Source organism: Leptosomus discolor, chromosome 7, assembly GCF_034619465.1.
Source record: "Leptosomus discolor isolate bLepDis1 chromosome 7, bLepDis1.hap2, whole genome shotgun sequence".
NCBI classification, from domain to species: domain Eukaryota; kingdom Metazoa; phylum Chordata; class Aves; order Leptosomiformes; family Leptosomidae; genus Leptosomus; species Leptosomus discolor.
Genome location: NC_141397.1, coordinates 198849 through 224678, shown reverse-complemented (window position 1 = coordinate 224678; position 25830 = coordinate 198849). Strand labels below are relative to the sequence as shown.

Genomic DNA, 25830 nt, shown 5'->3' with positions numbered 1-25830 from the left:
GAGATGCATACTTGACAGAGTTTAAAATAAAAATAAACCACACTTTCTTTGCTTGGTTTCTGGAGCAGAAAGTCGCAAAACAAGCAGAAAACTTTTGGTTCATGATGAAATGGTTAGTTTAGCTTCCCTACCTCAACTGCTCTGAGTGTTTCAGACTTCAGTTTTTGTTTCAATGAGAAGAATTTAGACCTAATTTGACATAGGTTTACGTCTGTGAAACTGGGGCCTTGACAGATATTTCAGAAGTAGCTTCAGCCTTATGTTTGCATTTTCTTCTTTTGCAAATGTGATGGAGGTAACCTTGATTTGCTAGTTCGTGGAGTCATGCTTTACTGTGACAGAAAACTAAGAACAGTCCTTCAGTGAAAATAACAAAGACCTACCCCATGGTGATTGATGAGAACGTTGTACGAGTGAAATGAGCTGGAAAGTCATCATCTTGTCTTTTCCTTTGCCGCAGGAAAAGCATAACAGAGAGATTTCTTTTCTTCTGGTCCTGATAAGGAATCTAACGAAGCATAAGGAGAGGTTACACAGCATGGGAATGTGTTACACCCAGCTGCTCACTAGCTTGCAAAGCTGCAGTAAATAATACAGTTGCTATTTAATAAACAAAAGAAAACAGCAGTCCTTTGATAGTGATCCCTAGCCTCTCTCATTTGCCCTTCTGAAGAGACAGTTTGTTTCTACTTAATTGACTGTCATTTTGGAATAACATGGAGTTTGATATTGTATTGTATGGTTCGTAATGGTTTTTTTTGTTAATAGGGAAGACAGAAGACTTCTCTTTCTAGGGTCTGATTCAGCAAAGCACAGCTTGTGCTCCAGGTTGTCTGGATTGCAGCTACTTTTAGTCTCATAGGTTTTCTGTGAATGGTTACAGTGATGATACACAAGAAGACGTGTAATTTTCTTTTCCAAACTGGCTTACATAATCAATAGTACACTTTTTTGCTTATCACAAGTTACCCTTTTGAGAAGCAATGTTGCGTTTGTCATAAGCTACACTTGTCACACACGTCATTTCTGACCCTTTCAAAAGATACTTCTTCACAGAAGCAGTTTTTCCATTGATTGGCTTTTTTTATGAGTTAACTTCTGATGTACCTTTTGGCTTTTTATTAAAAATCTCTTAGAGTGTGTTCTGTTTAGCATTCGGGGAGGTAGGGGAAGGGAAAGAATATCGTGCCTGTGAAATGCTGGAGGCAATCTTCTTCCCTCCCAAGACTCAAGTTGCACCTTTTCCCCCATCCCCAAGCCTCACCCTCACCCCCAAAGCAGAGCGGATTCTTGTCTGTTGTGCTAACATTAATAAGTAGGCTCATCGCTCACTGTGTCACTGTAGTTGAAGATGCCTCCCTTTTTAAGAATCAGTCAAGTGTTCAAAAGAAAACAGGGTAAGGTTTACACTAATTTGCGCTAATGTGAATCAGTGTCGTTTTGCTCAGAACTGCAGGGACTGTGGCACAGGCACTTCAGGGAGGCTTGGCAGATGTGCGAGACCGTATCACATCACCGCAGCCCCAGCAAACATGTCGGGCACATCGCTATCTGTTACAGTTTGTTACAGCTGACATCCAGAGATGAGCTGCCGAGGCGCGCTGATAGCTGACATCTGCTGATTGACCTTGCTCGGTAGTCACCTGGCCTGTGGGAGGCAGCAACCCAAAGACATGGAGTAGGACCAGAGTAGCACGTGAAGGGAGGAAAGAAAGAAGTAAAGGAAAAGGTAGGAAATCAAAAAAGAAAGGAGAAGGTGATAGACTACATAAGCCATTCCTCTGGTGCTATTGGAAAACTTCTCGTGCTTTCAGTGCAAACAAGAGACTTTGTGCGCTTGCTTGACTCCTCTTGCAAAATCTGTTCTGTGTGTCTTGCTTATAGGTAAAGTGCTTGCCTGTTCACCTTGTAAAGCTGTTGGTTCAAGAGCTATTGATTTTTTTTAATTCAAGGTGATAGAATTGCAAATAAATTGCTACTGGAAATACGGAGAACAACCCAATCTGCTGAGTACTTCCAAGAACCAATTCTCGTTTTCCCTCCTTTTGATTTGGGTGTACTAAGGCATAGGTAAGATTCTCATCCTGAAGACTGTTTTCACGGCATTGCAAAACTATACGTACAATTCTTGACTGGGGCTCCTGGCCAAGCTGGTTCCAGTAGCCCACTGTCCCCTCTCCGCTCTTAAAGCCCATTTCTACCCATAACTTATATCCAAGAAGTCTTTCCTCTTGTATATATTGTTGGTTTTCTTGAAGGTTGTTACGCCTTTATAACTGAAAGCAAATTCTGTGTCTTTGGAGTACTTAACAAACATTAACCAGTTAATCCTTGCAATGCTTGTGAGGTAGTTAACCATTATCCCTGAATTTATAATATGGAGCAAGACAGGCAGCAAAGTTAAATGAACTCCTGTGACTAGATCTCAGGTAGCGACTGGCCCCGGTGTTAAGCCATTGTACAGCACTGATGAGCATCACGGTACTTCTGCCATGCAAGTACATTACAAGCAAAAACAGTTATTGAAAAATGGTTTAAAAAAGTGCATAACTGAGCTTTATTTGTTATGTATTCCCTGGAGAGGTTCAGAAGGGATTGTCTTACTTTTCCTCTGTGTTCACGTCTTCAGTAAAAACCATTAACTATATTAAGAGTGTCTAACTCTAGAGAATAGCTGTATGTTGGTGTCTGGTTCATGCTGACACTTTTGTCTGAGAGAAGGTTGGCTACATATCTCTGAAGGTCCTGCTCATTCCAATGAGTGTGGGAGGAGGATGGAAATATTAAAAAGCAGTGGGACCAGCTCAGGTCTTTGAAAACTGATAGATAGATTCCCAGTGACTTCACTGGGCTTTGGTTGTGCCTAATATGAGGCAGTCTTCCTCAGCATGCAAGTGCTGCTCGTGACTATGCTGAATTCTTAGACATTTTTATGATGGAAACAATCAAAATTAATTAGGCCTAAAGTCCAAACTCTACTGTAACCCCAGTTTCTAATTCACAAAAGTGACTCTGCTGTCCTGCCAGCCTCTTTTACAATGCCTTGAGCTATTATGTATCTGTATATGTCACAAAATAGATTTCCTTATATATCAGGAAATATATATTATGCAGGCCTGTGTTGTAAGTTTAAACAAGTTTTCCATTAAACAAAAATTGCTGGACTGAGTTTATAACTTCAAAGGAGCCACAGGAATTAGGTGCCCAAGTCCTGTTGTTTTTAAATGTTTGGGTTTCTAATCTATAGGATCCTATTGACGGCTTTTTTTTCTCAGTTTTAAAGAAGCCTAACTTATTTTCCTGTTGCCATGCAGGTGTTTCATAAGGAACCCATGCATTTTTAGTGGATATTGGTTAAAAAGACAACTGAGGGAGAAATTAAAGGAACAGTGTTCTTGAGCCTTTTGTGTCTGGGCAAGGATTTGACGGCTTTCAAAAAAGTCTTGGCTGAAATGTTCAAAGCTGCCTTGGGTGTAGGAGATCTGGTCATTCAAATCCTCTGGGATACTTCTGAAGTCTCATCCTTTGTTGTTATGTATCAGCATAAAAACAAATCTCAGCATTCTTGATGGCTCACTGCAGACAAATCCAGTGAGAATTTCTGCAGAAATGTCAGTAATGTTGCCAAGGTGTTGATAGACCATTAGGAAGAGTAGTCTGTCATAAATCTCCGTGTATTTGCATAATTTGAATGCTCCTCTGGACCAGAATCCATGTGGTCTAAGCTGTTTGCACATGATTTTGAGCATGCTAAGATGCTAGTCTTTGTTCTGAGGTTAGCCCTTCTTGTGCTGAGGTGCCAATGTAGAGCAGTCATCCTCCAGGGCCTTCCATGTTATCTTTAAGCTAGCTTAAGTTAGCAGTCCCCAGAAGATAAATTTGCAGATTTACTCTTCTAGGAGACTTTACTCTTAAGTCTGAAGCTGTTTGTAAAGCATTTTTCTTGGTGTATGTGCATGGCATTGTTTCAGCTTTCTAATCACTGACCAGCTGGCTTGTTAGTGAATAGAGCTGTGGGCCCCTTGCCACGTTTCATGTGAGGTCTTGGCTGGGTCCAAGCAGGCAGCCTGCAGCCAGTGTCAAAGCAATTCAAGAGGTATTGGCACAGCAGTGTCCCCATTAATTTCTACTTGTCACATGCTGTCATGCAAGTTACACCAGAGAGGAAATGACCGTTAAAAAAAAGTACGCTTGTGGCGCTTGGTCCCCTCCAGACGTTATCCCTGAGGTTAAACAAGTGGATACAATTAGCTGCTATCCCCAGACAGCTGCAGGGAAGGAGAAGCAGAGATCGGGGCCCCACAGCAACGTGTCTTTCCTGTTAGTGAGGAGTGTCGGCTGTCAACATAGGATAGATTTTTAACCCTTTGTGGAGTTTGAGTAAATTAAAAGAGGTCATGATCAACAGTGTCCCGAAAGTGTTGGTAAACAGCTGTAGCGCTGACTGAGCAGCCTTCTCCTCTAGGGAAGGGGTCTTGTTTGTTGGTGCCGTTCCTTGTGAGGACCTGTGTGAGCAGTGCTGCAGGAGAATCGGCTTGTCAGTGGTGGATAATTTACTGTCATTTGTAGATTCTGGCAGGGAGAGAGACAGTGGTATCTGTGAACTCCTCTCAGAAGCATACTGAAGTAGTTAAAAGGGAGTCACATCCAGCTTTGTGGATTTTCTGTGGACTAACTTCTCTGATTACATCAGGAGAGCTTCCACAAGGATTGCAACAAGTGATTATATGCTTAGGATGCCCCAAAATATAGCTTGGGAATGCAGCAGCAAAGTCTATGAAGAGGAAACAGCAATGATATCACATGACGAGAGAAGGAAATCTATACTATTGGAAGCAATCAAGAATCTTTTTTAAAAACTGAAAGCAGTAAGTTCTTCTGAGAGGTGATTGAGACAGGGGAGTACACACAGTGCTCCAGAATAGATTGCCTTAGTCAGGTGAGAGTCTGGGATTTACCGTAGAAGGAAGATGCTCACAGCTTCAGTTGAAGGAAGGGTGACTGGCCTTGTTGAGAAATGTGGCCGTTAGAGAAGCTGGAATTATATGAAAAGTGTACTCCAGAATTCAAACTGCGGCTCTGCCGTAGCTGCCCAGCTTGACCTGATGTGATGCTTAGATACCAAACTTTGACTGGTGTCAGTCCCCAGACGTGTGCCAGTAGTGGCTTCAGAACCAATGCCTGCAAATCACAGGTGCTATTTCAAGTCATTGTATGGGGCTTACCAACTGGGTGAACCAGTACAGAGTTTGGGGGATTTCTTGGTTCATTTTAGTCCTCATCTCTCTTTCAGGTGGTGTGAGGAATAAAAGAACAGAGTGGGTAACAACTGTAAAACCAGGATGTACTGTGAGAGACTGCCATCTCCAATACAGTTTTATGAAAAGCTTGTAATAGAAAGGAAGTTTCCCAGAAAGTATTTAGGGATGTACAAAACTGTGATGATATCATCCAGAGATAAAGGAAAAAAAAACCTGTTTGTTTGCTTATCTAGGCTCAGATACACAAATTCTGTTAAGAGCTGTGCCTTCTCTTGGTTTTTCTACTGGTCACAGAGAGTGGAAAGGTTTGAGTGGTGAAAAAGATTGTTGATCACAAAGTCACAATTACCTGCTGTAAAAAATTTCACAGCCAGGACAGGTCTTGGTAACAGTGCCGCGTTTGCCAATTTCTGTCGAATTGTTAAAACAAAATTCCCCTTTGTTGTCATTTAATTTCTGTGTATTTTATCTTAAATATACCAGTAGCCAGATAGAAAATGTTATGTGTTTCATTTGCATGTCTAGTAATTCCACTTTAATAGGAATTTTTGGTACACTGAATCACTGAAAATAAGTCAGACAATAGTTATCTAGGTTTCACTTCAGTCATGCAAATTCTTCTCACAAGTATGAAAAATAACAGCTGATAAAGTAAAACGTGAAAGATCTGTATTGCAAACTGACTTGACAGATGTTGAGCTATATAATGAGAAATTGATGTGGAAGGACTTATAGACAGTTAAATTAATATTGATCTGCTTGAAATGAAATTCATCCACATGTGCGCCCATATAGGTGTAGGTACCCTATGTATCCCACAGATGGTAAGTACGCATTTCGCATACTGAATGTAGTCTTTGGTTCACAACTGCTGAGATCAGTATGAAAATCTGTCAGTATTAAGATACTGGTAAAAAAGACATGTACTAAGACTGAAACTTAGACCTCTGAAATGCTAATCCAGATCTCTCTTTTAAGGAGGGCAGGCAGAAGGTGACTCAGAACAGCTCCTTGAACACAATCCAGTGCATCTATTTGTCTTACTCTAGTCTTAATTATGTTGCCTTTGCTGCTGGTGAGCCCTGGTGGTTGGGGAGTGTTTGGAGCACACCAAACTGCTTGGTCAGGATCTCCTGCAGCAGTACCCTTCTAACTCAGAAGGGACAGGTGGAGAGTTTAAGCAGAGGGACGAGAACATGTTAAACCTGCTGTGGTGGCTATGAGCTGAATTCAGTCTGCAAGCAGGAGCATGACAATAAAAGGACAGTAGTGCCCCAGTATATTATATACATACATAAAATTCAGTCATAAACTTATGGCAATGCAACAGTGTTGTTATGCCTTAAACTTTTTAAAAGACTACCTAGAGCCTTTATAATTCAGTTAAAATTTTGCGTTTTTCCTGAATCTTGTGCACGGTTGTGGTACTTTTGCCTCAGACTGACTCTCAATGTTCACAAGGTATGGGCAGGTCCGTGCATAATAGCGACCTTTGCAAGTGTTACAAGATTGACTGCTAACTGATTGATTGTTGTATTCCCCAGTAATTTATTCAGGACTTTTGAATCTTGGTTACCTTACTACTTCTGATAGCAACCAAAATAGTCTTCAAAACAGTGTTTTAGAAACTTCAGTCCTTGATGTATTGTATCTTTTAAACTGTTATACAAACAGTTCTAGCCATTTACAAAAAAAAACAAACAAAAAACCCCACCAAAACCAACCTAACTGTATTCATTTCAGTGTTTATTCTTTTGCAGTGGTCTAGTATGGTTAACATTACCTTCAGTGGGATTATTCAAAACACTAAAATGCATGTATACATACATGCATACTTCTGTGGGCATGCATATCTGTAGGATTCTTCATCCTAACAGTTGCATAATCCAGAAACACTTGTCTGAGCTGTGCTTTCTCTCTTATAAAAGCAGTTTAAAATGTTAGAAATTGTTTATCAGAATATATTTTAAAATATCCATTAATCTGCTCTGAGTGTTTTAAAGTATCTTTGATATGATTAAAATAATTTTATAATTCAAAAATAATTGTGCAAACTTGTTACTTAATATTTTAAAATACATAAGTGTTAATTAATTGTCACCAAATTGTTTACCTCTAGGGTAGCAGCATACAAAACAATTATTAGACCGATTCCTTGCATGAGCTTGGTGGATATTAGTTCCCTTCTGCTAATAATACACTGAATGAATTTGCTGCATGTTTTCTCTCTGCACAGCATTTTATTCTATGAACAGAAAATGAACATTTCTTTCTTGTACAGTAAGGTTGATTAATATGACTAAGTGACTCACAGGATGTCAGGGGTTGGAAGGGACCTCGAAAGATCATCTAGTCCAACCCCCTGCCAGAGCAGAACCACCTAGAGTAGGTCACACAGGAACATGTCCAGGCGGGTTTTGAATGTCTCCAGAGAAGGAGACTCCGCGAGCTCTCTGGGCAGCCTGTTCCAGCGCTCTGTCACCCTCACAGGGAAAAAGTTTTTCCTCACATTAACGTGGAACCTCCTGTGCTCCAGCTTGCACCCGTTGCCCCTCGTCCTGTCATTGGCCATCACCGAGAAGAGCCCGGCTCCATCCTCCTGACACTCGCCCTTTACATATTTATGAACGTTGATGAGGTCACCCCTCAGTCTCCTCTTCTCCAAGCTCAAGAGACCCAGCTCCCTCAGCCTTTCATCACAAGGGAGATTTTCCACCCCCTTTATCCTCTTTGTGGCTCTGCGTTGGACTCTTTCCAGCAGTTCCCCGTCCTTCTTGAACTGAGGGGCCCAGAACTGGACACCCTATTCCTGATGGGGTCTCACCAGGGCAGAGCAGAAGGGGAGGAGAACCTCTCTTGACCTACTGACCACAGCCCTTCTAATACACCCCAGGATGCCATTGGCCTTCTTGGCCATGAGGGCACATTGCTGGCTCATGGTCACCCTGTTGCCCACCAGGACCCCCAGGTGCCTTTCCCCTATGCGACTCTCTAAGGGGTCAGTCCCCAACCTGTACTGGTACATGGGGTTGTTCTTTCCCAGATGCAAGACTCTACACTTGCCCTTGTTGTATTTCATTGAATTTCTCCCTGCCCAGCTCTCCAGCCTGTCTAGGAATGGGTCATTTGGATTTATTGTTCTTTTACCGAAACAGTGGATGTATTTAAATTGAATGTTCTATGAAGTTCACGTTCTCTTCGTACTCTCTAGCTAATTGACGGGAGTATCACGGCAGTCTTCTGAGGGACGACCCTTACTCTGTGAATACTTTTGTGGAAAGCAATAGGACTACTCTGAGATAAACTGTTACCCAGTATAAGGAAAAGAGTGAGCTTTATACCCTGGGTTATATTGGGTTGGATCATGGATGACTCCTGAGGGGTGATTGTGTGGCTAGGTGAAGGCAGAGTGCAGCCTCCTCCCCCCCTTTCTGAATGCCCTGCAGGGACACCAATCAGAATAGCATTCTCCTGAGAGAAGGAGGAAAATGGCACCAGGACAGGGATCTGTCTGCATCTCGCTGGGTCCCAGCCAGCCACATGGAGAAGAGCTTCCTGCAGCTCCATAGGCTGTGGCAAATTGCTTCTCTGCCCCCACTGCCACAGTTGTGGCATTCTAGATAGGCTGGTGTGATGGCCTCCCAGCCCAGTGTGGGGACAAGATCTAAAAAAGAAGCCCCTGCATTTAACAGGGAGTCACTACATTATTAGTAATGCCTTTGGGATTCAGTGTAACAACATTAATCATGTCTCTTGCTATTCATGTATCTGTACTGTGTAATTCCTCAGGAATGGCATTGTTTTTTTGGCATTAATTAATGTTGACTTTGTTACAAAGTATAACCATAGAAGTGCTGTAATTATTCTGCTTCAAAAATAGGCCCCAGAGAATGTGAAAACTCTTTAAACTTTAATTCCAGCATGTTTAAAAAACATGTTTTAGAATTAAAGCAATTTGATGGTTGAGGGTTCTGCATAATCCTGTAGGATACGAAGGAAGCCTCATCCTGATCCTCTTCTGCTCAGAGAAGGTCCTGCTGTTCAGTGAGAGGAGCGAGCCTTTTTGTCAGACTAGCTTTACTGATTCATTGCACATTGCTGTCTAAAACTCGTCCCCTTTGTTTACACTTGCAGTTGTTTCTTATGCAAACACTCCTATGGGAAATGTTCGGGATGAGTATCCTGACACCTGCCACCCAAAATAGGGACATTCCGTTCTGCTCAGCAAAAAGAGAAAAATGAGTTACAAATAGAAGCTCTGCGTGAAGGATGCAGGTTGTTATGCAGATGCATGAGACACTCCACAGAGGAGTAGGAGAAATGTTAGGAGATTCCAAAGATTTGTTGTGTTTTACTAAACGTTAGCACAGAAATTGAGCAGGAATATGGAAATAGGCAGGTAAAAAAAAAAAAGCCATAAAAATCCTGTGCATTAGTACAAATTTAGTCTGTTGTATCTGACAAGGACCTGTTCTGTGTTGCTTTTATTTGGTGATATGGCTGAGTATACTTGTGGGCTTCCACAGACCTAATTTTGCCGATATCAGGAACTCCTATCGCTATGACTAAGGGCAATCTGGTTAAAGGTTTTTCTTTTTTCACATACTAGTCAATGGAGGAAAAATGTGGGCTGCGCATAACAAGCAGCCATTCATATATGTACGTTACCTCTGGGTGCATGCATTCTCTGAACACATATTCTTGGTGTTTTCCTTCGGGTTAGATTGTGCTGTGTCCCCCTTTATAAAGACAAAATCTGGCATCTGTACCTTTACCGTGGTGGGTTCACCTAGCTTAACAGCCAAACTCCCACCCAGCCGCTCACTTACTTTCCCCACCTCAGCAGGATGGCTGCAAAAACCAAAAGAACAAGGAATAAGAAAGCTCATGGACTGAGATTAGATAGGGAGGTTGCTTACCAGTTACGATTGTGGGCAAAATAGACTCACCTTGAGGAAAAGGAACTCTAATGCCAATTAAGAGAGAGATTTAATTGCTAATTCAGGTAGTGGGGAGAAAAAAAGGCAAATATTCAAAGAACACCTTCCCCTGCCTTTTTCCAGGCTCCACATCACTCCTGGCTCTCCCCATCCTGAGCAGCTCCAGGGCATGGGGTGTGAGGGGTTGTGGTCGGTCTGTAGCAGCCCCTTCCTCTTCCTGCTTTCCACCTGCTCCAGCACAGGTCCTCTCCACAGGCTGCATTTCCCTTGGGAATATCCACCTACTGCAGTGCGGGCCCTCCACGGGCCGCAGCGTGGATATCAGCTCCACCATAGACTGCCTCCTCTTTCTCCTGTTCCTCCTCCTCCTCTCACCTTGGTGTTCCCTGCCTTGTTCCTCTACTGCTTTAGTTCCTTCCTTCTCTTTCCCTCCGGCCTTTTCTGCCGTTTCTTAAACACATTTTCATGCGGGCGCTGCCGTCTTGGCTGGCGGGCCCAGCTGTCCCCCGCAGCGGGTCTGTGGGAGCCGTTGGAGCTGGCTGTGTCTGGCACAGGCCACCTCTGGTTGTACCTGACAGAGGCCCCAGCAGCCCCCACGGCCAGCACCTGGGCACCAGCCCCCAGATCAGCCCCGTGCTGTTTTCTTTGGGCAGGTACTTGAGTTATGTGGTCGACAGCCATGCCATCTTCTTCTGGGTTAGGTGGGCAGAGCACTCCAGAGAATCTAGCGGGTCTCAGACAACCCATAAGTTACTGCAGGCAACTGGCAGGTATTCTAGCTGGAAGTCGAGATGGTGGGTAACTCTTACAGAGTGGTATTTTGAAAACCAATAGCTTGGAAGAGATTTATGTATCAGAAGCTGGAGGGGGGTTAAAAGGGGTCAGTGAAGCGTGGAGTCAAGAGGAGACAGGACAAGGAGGAGACAAAAGTCTGTAGGAAACTGAGGCTTTCTGCTCCTGCTGCCCCTGAGTCGGGAAGCGTGAGCCATGGAGCCTGCCTTTGGCAAAGGCAGCAGCAGCAGCTGCTCAGCCTGACCCAAGCCTACCCCCATCCTCGCTGAGGCCAGAGGCAGAATATGCAGGACATATTTCTGTGTATTACTGAGACTCACGACATAACATAGTATTGCTTGAAAAGTTTGCTGTAATTTGGTCCTGACATTCAGTGCTGGTCAATTCAGTAAATATCAGACTGAGACCAGTGCCATCACCAGTTCCATGTATGGTGGAACATGCAAAAGATGCAGCATTTCCATAACAAATTTTGCTCCTGACTGTTTCCATTATGAGGCTTTTACAAAATTAAAGCTACATATTTGCCTCTAAGGAAAGTGTATTTGTTCGCTGCATCCCAAAATAACTCAGTTTTCAACTGAGTTACAGATAAATATTTTAGATTTGCACATAGACCACATTGAAAATGTAGCCTGAAGAGTGAAAACATTGTAAAGCCATGATTTTCTGAAAGAAACCACAGTGGAATAATGATCTTCACTATAGATCTTCATATAGTATAGATCTTCAACTCAGGCAACAATCATCGCAGGTTTTGTGACATTAGAAGCATTGCAGAAGTCTCTAATATGAAACAACAGACCCTAATCCGTGTCCATGTTTGTAAACATACAATATCCAGAGAATATCTGATAGACGTCAGTAGAGGTCTGATCATGACTTACTAGAGCTTGTTCCTCAAATCTGTTAAGGTATGTATCTTCTTGTTTGTCAAATAGAATTGATCATTTTTCAGTTAACTTTTGAACTATAATTTTAACTGTGCTTCCACAGTATGGTATGCCTAGCTACCACGGAAGTTTTGTTGGGGAAAAGCAAGCATGGAACAAACTAATCCGTGAGGCACATGAAGACTCTCTTGCATTTATATCTAGTTCTTGGTAATTGAGATAATACTGGTTAATTGTCACCAATAAAAATGGATGCACTTCTGTCAGATGAGCGTAATTATCCTGATTTAATTAGCTAGTGATCTGGCTTCTGCATGTTTATGGCCTTTATCCAATTTGCTAGCAAAGGTTAGCATCTCCTGATACGAGTTACGGTATCGAAGAAAACACACAGCCCCAGACTGAGTCTGATGCTTCTTGCAAATGGCTGACTAAGAGTAAGAAGTCATTTTCCAAACGTGAGGCCTAATGGATTTTGACTAGGCTTATGTACAACGTAAATTTAGTCCTTCATTACAGATAAAAAAGTAATTTGAAAGCTCTCTTTTGTTTGCTTTGATACCGAAAATCTGTTTATGCAAACTAGTATCAAATTCTGAGCTGCACAATTTGTTATTCTGTATTTAAAGTGCATAATAAGCTTATGTCGTGGGATTTTGGTTTCTGCTCTGTTTCTAACTGGCTGAGAATTTAAAACCAGGACAACAATGAATCACAAAGAGCAAATGGTCTTTTTACATCGAAGTGCCCTTCTTTACATGCACGAATCTTTGGACTATTCTGCCAAGATAATTTTGAACCGAAATCTGTTCGTATGTGTAACAGTAAGTACTAAGGGATAGTGAAATAGCATAATCATCAGTCCAAAATGAATAGAATAGCCTGTATGGACTGTCTCTGAATTTCCTGGAAAAGGAAATATTGTTGTGGGTTTTTTTTCCCCTGGTTTTCCTTCTTCTTTTGAATACCTTTTTAAATTTACACTTCCCTGGTACACTTTTCTGCAGCACATCTCATTTTTTGTGTGCAGAGAGAACTTCAGTAAATTATATTAATCTTTTGAGTCCTATGGGGCGAGGGAAAGATATACCAGTTTCCATTTCCAAATATCTTCTTTTTAATACCTGTGCCTGGAAGAAGACTGAATTTAGAAACTGAAGACATTGCTTGCAATGTGCAACTGCCAGAACAGAACTGCATTTTCTGAGCTTGAGGCGGAAAGTTGAAACAAAACCAGCATCAGTTGTAGGAAAAAAAAGTATTCTTGATCTGTTTGGTAACTGCCAGGATGAGTTTACATACTTGACAAATGAGTAGGATGCAGAAATGTCACCAAAAAGAGACTTGCCAGGGTCTCCTGACTAATCCTTAAGTTCTTTAAATTATTTTCCTATTTTATCTGATATTATGTCTACCTGGAATAAAAAAAAATTAGGCCCAAATTCAGTGAAACCATTAAGTACACACTTAAGATAACCACTCATTTAAATGTTCTTGGCATATTCTTTACATCTGCAAGACTGATCCAAAAACTTTTAGGATTTGATTTAAGTTACAATAGCACAGAATGAGCAGATACGACATGTATTAATTCTACTGATTACTGAAACCTGCAGAGCTGTAGTCCTAGCTCTTCCACATATTTCTGAACTGCAAATGGAAATAAATACTAGAGGATTCAATACACTTTGTATATTTGTTTTAAAGGCGCAAACCCTATGGCACTACTTATCAAAATTTTCAGATCTCAGTTTTTCTTGGGGAAGCAAAGGGAATAAAAGGCATCAGCTAACAGGGAACGGGGTTCTCAGTTTACCACCGTCCTTCAGAGGTGATAATAGTTAAACGCTGCCACAGCATCTGTAGTTCCATGGTAATATCTCCATCATCAGGGTCTTAAAATAAAAATGGATTACTTTGAGCAGCTCACTGTTACTACTGTTTGGCAGACAGAGATACAGGCTATCTATAGGAATGGCCATGTTTTATCAGAGGTCAGACTAGAGCTTCCAGGCTTAAGAGTTATACAATTTATAATACTTTCTGTAGAGATGATCAGGGAACATTGCATGAAAATAATAATTTTATATTAAATTATATAGCAATGTCTATAAAGTGTATCTTAAAAATACTTCCAGCTAAAGCAATATTATCAAGTGAATGTTTTGAGCTATTTTTAAACCCATTTTCAGACATCATTTCTTTTAATAGTGTGCCTTGAATATTTACTTGAAACATGTCCAAGTCCATAGAGAAGAACAAAAGCAACCAACTTCAATTTATCCTTCTTCCCTTTTCTCATGTTTCATGTCGTCCACCTCTCCAAGATCATTTTGGCTGCTAATTACAGGGGTGACGGACACCCTGCTGCTTGGCTTGTGGAAAGGGCATACGTCACTAGCAAACACAGAGCTGGAGTTTTACAAGCTCGAGTCAAGTGTATAGAGAAAATAAACTTTTTCTTTATCCCTTGTGTTTCTTACTTGCTGCAGCATCTTCTTTTAACTGCCAATGCTTTGCAAATGCAATTTTCAAGTTGACAGTATCCTTCTAATTTGGAATTCAGGGGATTTCTAGTATTGAGTTTTGAGCCTGTTGGTTCATTCCTTTCACGTTACTAAGATTAATGTGAAAACATGAGTAGAGATGAAATAGTTTCTTCAGCTGTGGAAATGTCATAGAAGGTTGCATCACTATAACAAAACAGAAAGGAAAATGAGAACTGTTACTTATGATTATTACACTGATTTAGTGCTAAAGGTGGTGTTGGTCCTATTCGGTAAACTCTACACAACAGGTTTTAGCAAGTAAAATTTTTCCCTGTATAGCATTAAATCCTGGTGATTTGTCATTTAAACAGCTTTTCTGATTGAAACAGATCCTTGTGCCTGTTGAAGTGAATGATAAAATTTTGCTTCAGTGGGGCAGGACAAAGCATAAATTAGTGAGATGCAGAGTGATATTTAATTAAGAGCACTATTAGAGTTAAGAGCACTATTAGAGTTAAGAGCAAAAAGTTGCTATGTATTTCTGTTACTTGGACAGCATTCTTTTGAAGCTGTCTGGGGATTTACAGACATGCTTTTGCTATTTCTTTTAAGTATGTTGACCAGTTTTTGTACTTTATCAGTCAAGCTCAAATAAATCAACAGGAAACAATACATTAACTTGATAAGGACACCTGTTCAAGTCAGCTGGTTCTAGCAACGTCCTGTCCGTTTTATATTAATAGTTGTTTTTATCTCCTGTGCACATATTTACGTCCATGTTTATTGAATTAGTTTTGCAGATTATGGCAGGGAGTTTACTTGTTTGCCACCTTGTCTTGATAATTGCATATTGATTTCTTTATATTTAGGATATGATGCTTCAGCTGTTTCGGGGACTGGATTTTCTGCATTCGCATCGTGTGGTGCATCGGGACCTGAAACCCCAAAATATCCTCGTAACCAGCAACGGGCAGATAAAGTTAGCTGACTTTGGCCTTGCACGAATCTACAGTTTTCAGATGGCTCTCACCTCAGTGGTAAGTTTCTGGAGGCTTTTATTTTTCTTTTAATGCAGCAGTGTGCTTTACTGTCTATGTTCCTGTCTTTTCGTGCCGTGTTATAATGCTGCTTCTGAAACCATCTGTCTCTGCAACTGAAGTTCCATGTGTCTCTCCAAACAATGGCTTTCCAGCCAGGATTGAACTTGTCGTGGTTACTTTGTACAGGTAATCAATTACTGATTACTGGTTCTAAATTAAATCCTGAGTGATTACTGAAGGATAAGTATGTGCTAGGTTTCTGAAGCTCTGTCAGCCTAGCTTCTGGCTTCTTTTGTGCATTAAGCCAGACAGGTAGGGTGAAAGTTTCTGAACTGCCTACTTTAAGATAAAACCCTTGGTGATCCCCAGGTATCTTGCCCGGAAAAATACACAGAAACTTGTGAAAACGCCACGCTGTCATGCCTCTGACTTTCCATCTCTGTGAATATGGATTCAATGACTGCTCCCATACGTTACTGAATGACTCTGAGTAGGGCTGTGCTGGAGGCAGCTCGAGTGGGCCTGGCATTTCCCAAGCCAGCTATTAAAGAGCACCTCCAGTATCTCTAGCCCCCCCGCCACTGTTGCCCCTCTCCCACTAACTCTCCTGGTTGTCCTTGGCTCAGACATGAGCTCAGTCCCAGAAGGTCTGGTCCTCTCCTGCATTAATGCTCGTAGAGAAGCCCTGCCAGGTCCTTGCTTTTTGACCCTGTTTCCCCACTTGCTGGCCCTGCCCCCAGGCTCAGCTGCCATTAGCTTGGTACAGCATCTCTGAAGTGTATTGAAGAGTAACCGTGCTGCATGCATGTTGGGTGTCTTGGCTTGGTCGCTTGCTCGTGAAGTTTTTTGTTTCTATTTTCCATTCTAAGCATCACAACTGCCGTGGTAGTATCACTCGTGCTAAAGACAGGAAAGGGAGAACTGTTGAGAAAAGAAACTGAAAGGAGTTCACTTTGCATTTTACATCGTATTGTAGAAATTAGCCTGGCTCATGTTGATAAAAAGCAATCCATTGTTGTTGTTCTTTACTGTAAGAGTCTTCCCATCATTGTGTGATGTAACTATGACATCCTGGGTTCCAGCATCAGTGTGAATGAAGGCAGGAGGCAATAGAAAATGGTATCATCATCTTGCTAAACATAGGAAAGTGTCGCATAAAGCCTATGTAAACTTGTGGTTTGGGTCTGGTTTTTTTTTCATTGTCTGTAGGATGTAGCCTAATCCGAAGCTGAAAGAATCTCTCTGCTGAGGTCAGTGAGGATTCATCATGTTGTAACTCAAAACAGAGCTTTGAAGAAAAGGAGAGAAAGGTTGTTCCTGAATTGCTGTAATTTCTCATTTCCATGTTATAGTCAGTAGCTGCTTCAATGAGTATTTTTATTGATCCATAAAATTCTTTAAGCTAAAATTGTAGTGTTGTAAGGCTTCCAGCAGGGTGTTTTTTAAAAGTTCTGCATAAAATGGGGAAAAGATATCTACAGAACTGAGCAGGAGTTTGTCCATGGTCATGTAGCCTTCACAGGAGGAAGGAAGGTCAAAAGACCCAGAAATAGAGTGCAACTACTGAGGCAAAATTGTACCAAGACCTGCTGGTGAGAGAACATTGCCAGAATTGCTATGCAAAGGATGTACGTATGCCAAAGTATCTGATACTTGTGTGCTAGAAATTGTGTTTCAAAACCTGTTAGCTGGTACCCTTAGTGCTGCTGTGAACAGGAGTCGTTCGGACTAAGGGATTGTCCACTGGCTAGTTTGTACTGTGGTTGCATGAGCTTTCAATTTAGCTATGCTAAAGAGTATTAAAATAGTTGAATTATTCAGTGACCAATAACAAATATCTGGGCATAAGCGTGAATAGTGGTTTTTGCAGCTAGAACTTAGTGTATCATTATTTTCGTATTAAAAAACCCCAGCTGTGGCCATGGCTTTAAGTTAAAAATTTATTGGTTTTAAAACATTTAGTGTTTAACACCTTCGAAATCAACTTTTGTCTGGGTATGTAGAAACCTAGAGGGGAGTGTTGCTTACGATGGAATAATGTGTTGTGGTTTTAAATGTCAGTCTTTGTTGTTCCTGCTGACCGAGTGCTGGATAGAATCTTTTACTAAATGCGTGTTAGCTGACACAGGCCATCAGTTTTCCTTTTCTGAATGTAACTTTTACCTTAGGCTAGCTTTTTTCCCTACTTTAAAACTCAGTACAGGAAATAAAACTTTACAAAAAACCTCTTTTGTTTTTTAAACATATTTTTGACTTTACCATTCCCAGAATAGTCTAAATTGCAGTTCTTTGCCAGGCAGCAAGTAAACTTTCATTGGCTTCGGCAGGACCGGCTTTGTTTTGAAGTGTTTGCAGAAAAATGTTGCATTATAAAAGATGGCATATATCTACACATGTATCAATTAGTGAAAGTCCTAGCTTGCAAGGATTCACTTCCACTTTATATCGAAAAGCTATAGCGCAGACAGCCCAGTGATAAAATACCCATTGCACGCACTAGCATTGTGATCAGTACAAGGGCTCTGCAGCTTTTCCTTCGGAAGAGAAGCTTGCTGCAAGATAATCTACAAGAACCATCTTTTGAAGTATCAGATCATTCCCAAGATGCCGCCTCATTCATTGCTCACAAAGAAACTCTTCAGATGGGACAAAAAGAGCTTGTCATGAACGTAATACAGTAAAAACTGATCCAGCCCAAGTACTCTGGGTGCTGTAAATGGCAACTTCAAAGCAGTCTCTGGTAGCCAGTTATTTTCACAGAATCCTTCTGGCTGATCAGTCGTCCAGGCATATTGCTGTCATTTAAAGAAACCCCTTGATATTTCTGTCAGTGAATGAGTAAAAGATTCAAACTAATGTTACGCAGGCTTGTAGGGGGCAGGGTGGAGATCACTGCTCCCAGCTGTGGTCAGACTGAGAACTGATACAGGTCTGAAATAACAGCACTAGAAAGAATGAGGTTGGGCGGTGGGTAATAGGGCATGCTTTTGGTTCTGTACAAAGTTAGATGCTTGTTCAAGTGTCGGTCTTGGCCCTTGGGGGAACTCTGAATAGGCTTTGTGATAACAGAGAAGCTCCGTAGGACAGGGGAGGTGGATTGATGTGACTGGGTAATTTTAGATTTTGATAGCAAAAGCTAATGAACTGTCACTTTTTTCCTAGTGCAGAAAAATAGGCACTCAGTTCTAACTTTCTCTGAGCAAAGAACCAAGTGGCTGTCTAGAAAATCCAAAGTTATGTTATGAAAAGAAACAAGCCATTTATTTGTTTTTGTTGACTTCTAACTGCCTTAAAGAAAGGAAATGAAGCTGAATCATGGCACATGAGAATGCCGAGATAAGTGTGCGCAGTTGTGATGACAGCATCTCGGTGGAGTTGAGGCTGTCCAGCTTTTAAAACCTGACCTGCATCGGGATCTGAGTGAAACTGGCAAAATGCTGGTGTTTGTAATACTTTATTTGAAAACGTACGTGCTTTACCTTAGATGGCAGCGCTATCTGTGGAGTGCGAACAAAATTGTCTTATGCCTTCCTTTTAAAAAAACCCCCACTTGTTTTCAGATTTACTGAACATCAGAAGGGGAAAAACATCACACTCTGTGCTGGTGCTCTAAGTGGTTGAGTACTAGACTCGGCTAAATTGATGGTTAAAAAAGAAGACAAAAAATCCTGCAGTGAATAATTTTAGATTATGCTAGCATGTTATTTGAGTGTTTCTTCAGGATAAAAACTTTCCATCCGTTTCTGGCAGTCGCTTCAGCACATGTTTACAGGTCACATCATGCAGGAACTTGGATTTCATTTTGTTGGTATAGTAGCAAGGGAGCATGAAATAATTTTCACTAACTGGGCTTACTTTGTAAAAACAAATGTATAAATTAGTTACAGCAACAAAAACAACAACAAAATAAAAGATAGAAAAATCTGCTTCCAAAGAGGAATGAGTGTTTTCCTGTTTTCTGCCCACCATTGCATTGTGATTTTCTAATAAATGCCACCTGTTAGTAAATAATGTCAATGTAAACTCTCCTCTGAGCTAATACAGTAGTTGAGAGCATAGTCAAAGAACTGTCTTTTGCTTTGCGTTGGTTTTGGTGGTTTTTCCCCTTTTTTTTTATGGCCACCTCTTCCTGATACTATGCTTCCCAAAATCCACGTATTTATTTGTATGTAATACACCCTGCAGAGTGGATTGGGTATGTTCCAGCAGACCTGGAGTCTGTTGCAGTGCAGCTTTAACCTCAGATGCATTGGGTATCCCTAGACGGACCTGATTCAGCAATCTAAAGCTCGCAGTTAACATCAAGCATAGGAGCAGACCTGTGGAAATTAAACAAGCACCTGCGTCTGGTGAATCAGCAAGTGTCAAAGCTGTGTTAAGGAGTGCCTTAATGGGATCAGTACAGTGACACTAGATTTTATCTCACACACAGTTTGATAAGAGCATTAATCTTCCTCCCCGGGGCAGGTGGAGGTGACACTGTTTTGGTGTGTGCTGAGCCTTCACTGTTGTAAGGAAGCACATCACCTTAGATCTAAGCCCTGATCTCCAGTTCTTTCTTCGTGGTGCGTTTCTCCAGTCTGCCTAAATGTCCCTGAAAAGGAAAATGAGTCACAGGCAGACATCCAGAGGATCAAAATATGTGGTGTTGATCTTGTCAGTGCTGCTGCCGAAATGCTGTGTCTCTTCAGGAATGCAGTATGATTATATTGGTTGGCTTATTTAACGAAAATTTGTCTTCCCTGCTATCACAGAGTTCTGTACGAAAAGTCCATGTATCTGGCTTTGTGAAGAAACAAGTGAATTTCTCTGATATTTTAACAGCTGTAGAGCTCAAGGGATCTTTATTGCATCCTCCCAGACACCCTATAGGAAAGTAATTTCCATCGCATAAAATGAGTCATTTATCTCCAGAGCCATCTTAAGAACAAAAATCATTATCAGCACATTGACAGTAAAATCTGCAGCTGACTGAAAACATTTCAATATATATTTGTGTTGACTTCACTCAGATCAGATGTTCACTAAGAGGGCTCAGATTTTTATGAAAATAACAAAAACCAGATTGCTCAATGTCACAGGGCAATACAGAAATACACATGTACAGAGTTAGGAAATTAGAAGTTTCTTTTATTCATCTGCATGGTGATCATATAAGATAATTTTCAAAACTGACTATTAATTTTTGTTGCCCATCGTAAGAAACTCCAAAGTTTTTAAGACTTGTCTGGAAGAGCAGTACTAGCTGATCTCGTAGAGGGACAGAGGATTTATGGCCAGGTTGTTTTTAGAAACACACCCTAGAGGTGTAGTGTTCTAAGGGTGCCATTTCACAGTCAGGGTAAGTAGGTATAACATTTCTATGCTGCTGAAAGGATGGTCCTGCTTTTGACCACACGATTCCATCACTTCTCCTGTGTTGGCATCAGTGGTATCGCCCTTGCAGTCCAACTGAAAATGAGCCCCATAAAAAGCAGCTATTAATTTTCACGTGGATTAGTAGATGCAAATCACTGTGCAGCCACGTGAGTGAGAGCACAGACGCACAGGGGAGAGTGAGCAGAAGGATGGGGTCATCCACATCCGTAGACAGCACAGCCAAAGGTTTGTTGGAGTCAGTTCTGAAACCGCATCTGAAGTCTTCAGCTGAGAGCTCGCATGGCTGAACTAACTCAAAGGCAGAAACGTTTTGCAAAACCTCACAACTCGTGCTGACCTACGCTATTTTGAAGATGTTAGCTGAACCAGTTACTGGTTTGTTTAAGGCTCTTCCTGTATCCAACTTTAACAAAACTTCTAGGGGAAGAGGAGACTGATGGGTGACCTTGTCAATGTTTGTAACTACGTAAAGAGTGAGCGTCAGGAGGATGGAGCCGGGCTCTTCTCGGTGATGGCCAATGATGGGACCGGGGCAATGGGTGCAAGCTGGAGCACAGGAGGTTCCACGTTAACATGAGGAAAAACTTTTTCCCTGTGAGGGTGGCAGAGCCCTGGAACAGGCTGCCCAGAGAGCTCGTGGAGTCTCCTTCTCTGGAGACATTCAAAACCTGCCCGGACGCGTTCTTATGTGACCTGCTTTGGGTGGTCCTGTGCTGGCGGGGCATTGGCCTAGGTGATCTTTCGAGGTCCCTTCCAACCCCTGACATCCTGTGATTCTGTGATGTTCAAAGTACTTTTTACCCCCTCAATGCCAAGGCCTAGTTTCAGGGCTCTGTGCTATTCCTCCACAGCTGATGCCACAACGCACCCTGAGACCTGTCAGGAATGCAGGGAATGCAACCCTCTGCTCTGATTCAGGCCCGGGTTTATCATGAACCATAAAAAGCCTATTTTTTAATCTTTCAAAGAAAGTAAATTATTTCACAGTAAACGAGCAAACCCGTTCCACGTGAGGACATTTTCTGTGCTAGAAAACTCCTTTTCAGAAGTGCAAATGTTAGAATATATATCATACGATGACAGTTTGTCTGCACTGAGCTGAGCATATTTTGCAGCCCTGCAACTGCACCAGTGCAACCTTGCAGAATAAATGTACCTGGTGCTGGTGAAAAAAGGGAGGTGAGGTACGACTTTGAGCACAGTTCATACCAGAAAAAGGGAAGTTTCTGTTGGGATAGACCAAAGGCTGACTGTGTGCGCTATTAAAGGATAATGTCCAACAGAGGATGCTTAGGAAGGAGAGTAAGAACCAGCTTTCAGCAATCAGGAATTTAGTGATTTCCAGTGCTGGAGATTGTATCTGGATCGTTGTCTGTAATAATTATGGGAGTACCCATCCTCCGTAAGTTAATCTACTTACTTGTTGAACCATTTATACTTTGGGCTGCAGTTAATTTCTGCACTGTAAGAAAAGCTCTTTATTTTGTTTTATATCTAAACACCTGATAATTTTAGTTAGGTTCCTTTTAATTCTGCTTTTGTGAGACATTTTCTTTTCACTCTGGGTGAAATTTGGTTATTATTTTGCAGGACAGTTCCATTGGTGCAAGAAAAAATGTACTCGGTACAAACAGGCCTTCACTTGTTGATGTGAAGATAAAATGAAATGTTCTTTTTTCCTTTCTCTTTCTTTTCCTTCTCTTTCACTTAAGAAGGTACAGTAGATATTGTTAGTAGAGCTATGGTGCTGACTTACAGTTTTCATACAAGTATTTGGTGAATGGAATTTAGGATGTAGAAAAACTGAATTTATAAGCAAAGGCTGTGCTTTATCTGCAAAGAAAATGGGGGAGAGAAGTTGTAAAAGGGAGAAAGAAAGGCAGAAAATTACTACTGTGTATTTTCTTTATACTGTAAAAGAGCATCCTGCTATTGTGTGACCATATTTCTATCTTCTATTTTCAAATATAAAAATATGTGGTGCATTTCCCCCACCCAGTGATTTACATGTTCTTTGTACTATTTTTCTGTTAATTTAAGTGGGTCTGTTTTTACATCTGCTCCCAGAGATAATTGAGTGAGTTGGATTGTAAAAACAATTTGATTGTTTGACAAGGTGTCTCTCTGTGTATTTACAAAACTGTTCCCACATAATTTCAAACCATCTGAAACACTAAAATACGGCCCCAGGTCATGCTCTTACCAGAGCGCACAGGGTAAGCAGGCATGGACCTGTTGGGTACCTGAGTGTGAGACAGCCCAAGGAAGAGGAGCAGAGGGAACAGCATACTCTCCGTGGCGCTTGTGCTGTTCCAGAGTGAAGGCAGGCGTCTGCACACTGCTGACAGAAATGCTCTTAGGGCTTCGTATGTAATAAAATTGAGTCACTGATACGTTTTTGCAGGGAAGTGTCTGTAAATTTTCGCTGCGTGCTGGCCAAAGTCCTGCTGTAGAAGGTATTTCTAACTGAAAATTCCCTCATACCGGTACACCCGAGGAAATTGCTCTTAGCCTAAAAATACTGGGTACTTGTTCAGTGTTGCTGGCACAGGATTCTAGAGCTCAGAAGCAGAAGAGATGTGAAATTATCCAGTCCTTTTGTGAATCAGGCAGGATTGTTCTCCGTTATGTCATTTCTAATGTTTTGCCCTTGTTAACTTCAAATGTGCCAAGAAATTCGGGATTCCAACGCTTCCCATGGGAGCCTGTTCCAAAACCTCTATATAATCACTCTCAGAAAGTTTCCTTGATGTCCAGCCTTCAATTTCCCATTCTTAATGTAACTCCCTTATATTCTTTGTTATTGTATGTTGAATGGTAGCAGATGGCCAAGGCCTTGTAGTTGGCTCCCTGCGTCAGAGAAATCAGTTACATATTGCTGTATATGTTCGCAAAACATGAAAAGGTAATTTGTTGGATAAACAGTGGAAGTGTAATAGTCTTAGATTATCCAGATTTCAGTAAATTATAGGGCACCAATGAATTAAACTAGATTTCTCTAGACTTCCCATCATCTAGAATGAAGTGGATAAATCTGGAGGAAAATATGTTATGCTAAAAGAATTATTGAGCTACAAGGTGAATTCCTCAGTTTTGAGTATCTTACAAATAGCTTGGTAACAGGCTGCAGCAATCACCGGCAGACTATCAGTCACTGTTCAGATGCATGAAAAAAGCAAATAGAAATTTAGACTCTTACATACAGAGTATTTTATTAGAAATAAGAAAACAGTGATGCCACAAATTAGTTGATCAGATGTCGTCTAGAATGCTGTGAGCTGTTCGGGTTCTCTGTGGTTGAGATGATTTTGGACAGGAACAGGCATGGAAAAGGACAGATTGCTGTCTAACAGGGAAGGAGGGACAGTATTTTCTGTGAGGCAAGAAAAACCTGACTTAATGTAACAAAATGAATTGTAACAGTACATGCAACTGCTATCTAAAAACATCAGGAAGGAGCCAGAGAGGGAGAACATAAGCTGAAAAACAATGGTGGTGTACGAACTAGTTAGTTTAAACTAGGCTTAAATAACTTCAGACAGGAAGTTAGAAAACAAGTCATGAGATTCTGAAGCAGCCTAGAGTAGGACCAGTGCAGGCTAGAAATAAAACTGATTTTGAGAGAGTGCTTGAAGAATGTCTGTGATGCAGTTGGCAGATCTTGGTGACTGAGGCAGTCCATTCCAGTTCCGTATCTCAGCACTTGCCCCTTCACTTTCCCCTTTGCCCTTCATGAGCTCCACCCAGAGTGGAAACAGCTTTCAGCAGTTCAGATGGATTGGTGTAAATGTCAGAGCAAAATCATTTCCCAAAGTAAGATATGGTGAGCTACTTAGCTTTATCAAGATGAGATGGAATGAACAGTGGAGATGGTCTCATAAACCAGAGGAGACAGTTAAAATAAAGGCTAGCATGAGAACACAAAGAATAAAAATGAGATATAAACCAGAGATACACTCCACTAAAGAAGCGAAAGGACAACCTGGAAGTTTCCCAAATAGGGATGAAAGATGATCTGAAGGCAAAAATGGAATCTTTGTTGGGACAGCAAGTTGAAAAAGCCCAGATGGAGTGGGAAGTCTGGTTGCAACGTTCCCCATCTGGAAATGGGATGAACCTGGCAGGTCTAATCAGTGAACTGCAACCAACCTGACTGCTGAAAACCTGATCAGAAGGCTTTCTATGAAACAGGGAGGGGGTGCCAGAAAAGCTTGGATAAGCTTGGAACTGGCTAACAGAAATAACCTGCAACAAGGACTTGAGCTGAAAAATCAGCACATGAAAGTAAGCAGAAACATAGGCTACTGAGGAAGTAAAGTGAACACCTGGATGTAAAAATGAACTTGCCAGGAGACTGTCTGTCGTTTTTTCACTCAGTGTGCATCCTGCGGACTTCTATTTTCCCAGCTCAAATAATAGAAATGCCTACTGAAAATCCCAGGAAAGCGGACATCAGCATTGTACTCTGAGTGGTGAGGGAGAGGAGCACTTCTGGTAGCCTTTCTCAGTAGCCCAGCTCTGATGATGCTTCAGAATTTATACTCAGCCTCAGCTGTTCAGATCTGCTATAAGGCCACGATATGTATGTCAAGGACAGCCATCAACCTGGGTAGGCCTGGGTACTACTAAGAGCTAGAGAGAGACACCTGAGGACACTTGCATTCTTACAACATGCAGCTGCCACAGAGCCTGACAAGACACCTGGTCAGCGATTGGGTTTTGTGATCACGGTAAAGCAAAGAAGCCAAAGACACTCTGGGGATTTCTAAGATTTGCCATGGAAAATGAGTATTTTCTTACTGAAAGGAATTGGAAGATGATACAGCTACCACAGCATCTGCTTGTCTGAAACTCTAGGAGAATAGTTTCATGTTTAAAAGACAATGGAAAAGGAGATTCTGATCTGATAAATTGCATTTCTAGGTAAGTAGAAGAAATACTGTATTTGGTTTATAAAACAAGAAAAAAATGATGTCGCTGCCAAGATTGAGAAATAATTCAGTTAAATGTAAGTGTTATGAAGGATGACTGCAGAA

General features: G+C 41.4%; 1 protein-coding gene across 1 annotated transcript in view; it reads left to right on the top strand.

Annotated features, from left to right (window-relative positions):
• Positions 1-25830, top strand: part of CDK6 (cyclin dependent kinase 6) — a 122969-nt gene that overhangs the window by 36319 nt on the left and 60820 nt on the right. The window contains exon 3 of the mRNA XM_009956728.2: positions 15245-15412. Within this exon, the coding sequence (XP_009955030.1) occupies positions 15245-15412 (168 nt within the window). The remainder of the gene's footprint in view (positions 1-15244; positions 15413-25830) is intronic.